The sequence below is a fragment of the Palaemon carinicauda genome, chromosome 4, assembly GCF_036898095.1.
Source record: "Palaemon carinicauda isolate YSFRI2023 chromosome 4, ASM3689809v2, whole genome shotgun sequence".
NCBI lineage: Eukaryota > Metazoa > Arthropoda > Malacostraca > Decapoda > Palaemonidae > Palaemon > Palaemon carinicauda.
Window position 1 is genome coordinate 50,648,332 of NC_090728.1, and position 2,288 is coordinate 50,650,619.

The following is a 2,288-nucleotide window of genomic DNA, read 5'->3' on the forward strand; positions in this document are numbered from 1 at the left end:
TTTTTTTTTTTTTTTTTTTTTTTTTTTTTTTTTTTTTTTTTTTTTTTTTTTTTTTTTTTTTTTTTTTTTTTTTTGTGAATATACAGACTGAGATGTTCATGGACATAATTTTGGGATGCATGCAGTCGATATGGAAAGAATAGTTTAAAATAAGAGTTCCATCCGGTTCGTAATACTAGGCAGGCAGTTAATTCTAATAGTCAGGCCTTCTCCATCATGAGACCCAATACTACACAGTATTCTAGAAGTTTTATTCCAGCTGTGACTAAGTTGTGGAATGATCTTCCTAATCGGGTATTTGAATCAGTAGAACTTCAAAAGTTCAAAGTTGCAGCAAATTTGTTTTTTATGTTGAACAGGCTGACATGAGTCTTTTTAAAGTTTATATATGAAATATCTGTTTTGATGTTCTTACTGTTTTTAGAATGATTTATTGTCATTTTTTTCTCATCATTTATTTATTTCCTTATTTCCTCTCCTCACTGGGCTATTTTTCACTGTTGGAGCCCTTGGGCTTATAGCATCTTGCTTTTCTAACTGGGGTTGTAGCTTGGGTAGTAGTAGTAATAATAATAACAATAACAATAATAATAATAATAATAATTTTATTAATGATATTAGTTTTAAAGATAATAATAATAATAATAATAATAATAATAATAATAATAATAATAATAATAATAATAACTTTATTAATGATATTAGTTTTAAAGATAATAATAATAATAATAATAATAATAATAATAATATTAATAGTAATAAAAATAATAATAATAATAATAATAATAATAATAATAATAATAATAATAATAATAATATTAATAATAATAAAAATTATAATATAATAATGGTTTTAATGATAATAATTTTATAAATAACGATAGTGATAATTTTTTTAATAATAATAACTTTAAAGATAAAAATAATATTAATAATAATAATAATAATAATAATAATAATAATAATAATAATAATAATAATATTTTTTCCCTGCAGGTCTCTCGTACCGGAACAGTATGAAGATTTCGTCAACGAATGCAAGGACTTCTCGCTTATGTGCAGTCTGCCTGGAAGTCAGAAACAGAAACTCTTTCAAGAAATCGAGACAGAATGATGTTTTGGCCTGATTGGTAACGTCTCTGCCTGGTGTTTACCAGACGGGGGTTCGAGTCCTGCTCAGACTCGTTAGTGCCTTTAATGTCTGCAGCCTTACCATCATTGTGAGCTAAGGTTGGGGGGTGGGGCGGTTTGGGGGAGCCTTTAGGTCTATTTGTTGAGTCATCAGCAGTCATTGCCTGGCTCTCCCTGGTCCTAGCTTGGGTGGAAAGGGGGCTTGGGCTCTGATCATATAATATATGGTCGGTCTCTAGGGCATTGTCCCGCTTGCTAGGGCAATGTCGCTATCCCTTGCCTCTGTCATTCATGATCGACCTATAAAGTGTTTTTTCGTAGGTTTTAAGTTACCGGCATAATGTTATTTGTGATGAAGTTATATTCACTCTCGTAACCATATTGCCGAGACAGAATATGTTATTAATAACGTTAAATAAATGTTAAAAAAGCCGTAATTTTAATCGGAAATTCTTAGAATAAATGTAATGTTCTCAGCCCTATTAAAAAAGCCGTAATTTTAATCGGAAATTCTTAGTATGAATATATTGTTCTTAGCCGTATTTTAGTAAAATAAAGGTGACCGTAATTTTTACCCTACTTTGTTATTATTTTTTACTGGTTGGTGACCGTAATATCACTCCTTAACGTCAATATATCCATTTTTTAAAAAACGGTAATAGCCTGGGAGCATTTATCCCACGACTCATACCGTTTTTACGGCAAATCTTCAACAGGGGAGAAGTGATATTTCGTAGGTTTTAAGACACTGGGCAAATGTTATTTGTAATGAATGTATGTATACACTTTCGGAACCATATTGTGTAGTCACTGATGTCTTTAGATAACATTGTCTCCGGAAATGGTGTTGCCGAGATCACTTATCGCATATTGTCCCTTTTTCCAGGCCCTGGAAGCTGCGGTATACTAAAGAATCGGGTTAGCTTCGTAATTTGGATTTTTATTTGAGTACCTTCATTTCAGAACGTCTTTTTAAATAGTTATAAAGATTTTTATGATTTATTTTTGCTATTCTATTCCTATATATATATATATATATATATATATATATATATATATATATATATATATATGTATATATATATATATATATATATATATATATATATATTATCATCTGTAAAACTACTATTATTAATAGAATTACTATTATTATT

At 28.8% G+C, this 2,288-nt stretch overlaps 1 protein-coding gene across 2 annotated transcripts in view; it reads left to right on the forward strand.

The window, feature by feature from the left end:
* LOC137639078 (uncharacterized) overlaps window positions 1-1,956 on the forward strand; it is a 4,505-nt gene extending 2,549 nt beyond the window's left edge. For both annotated transcript variants that reach the window (XM_068371400.1, XM_068371402.1), the window contains exon 3: window positions 997-1,956. In XM_068371400.1, the coding sequence (XP_068227501.1) occupies window positions 997-1,114 (118 nt within the window). In that variant the 3' untranslated portion in view covers window positions 1,115-1,956. The remainder of the gene's footprint in view (window positions 1-996) is intronic.
* The last annotated feature ends 332 nt before the right edge of the window (window positions 1,957-2,288 follow it).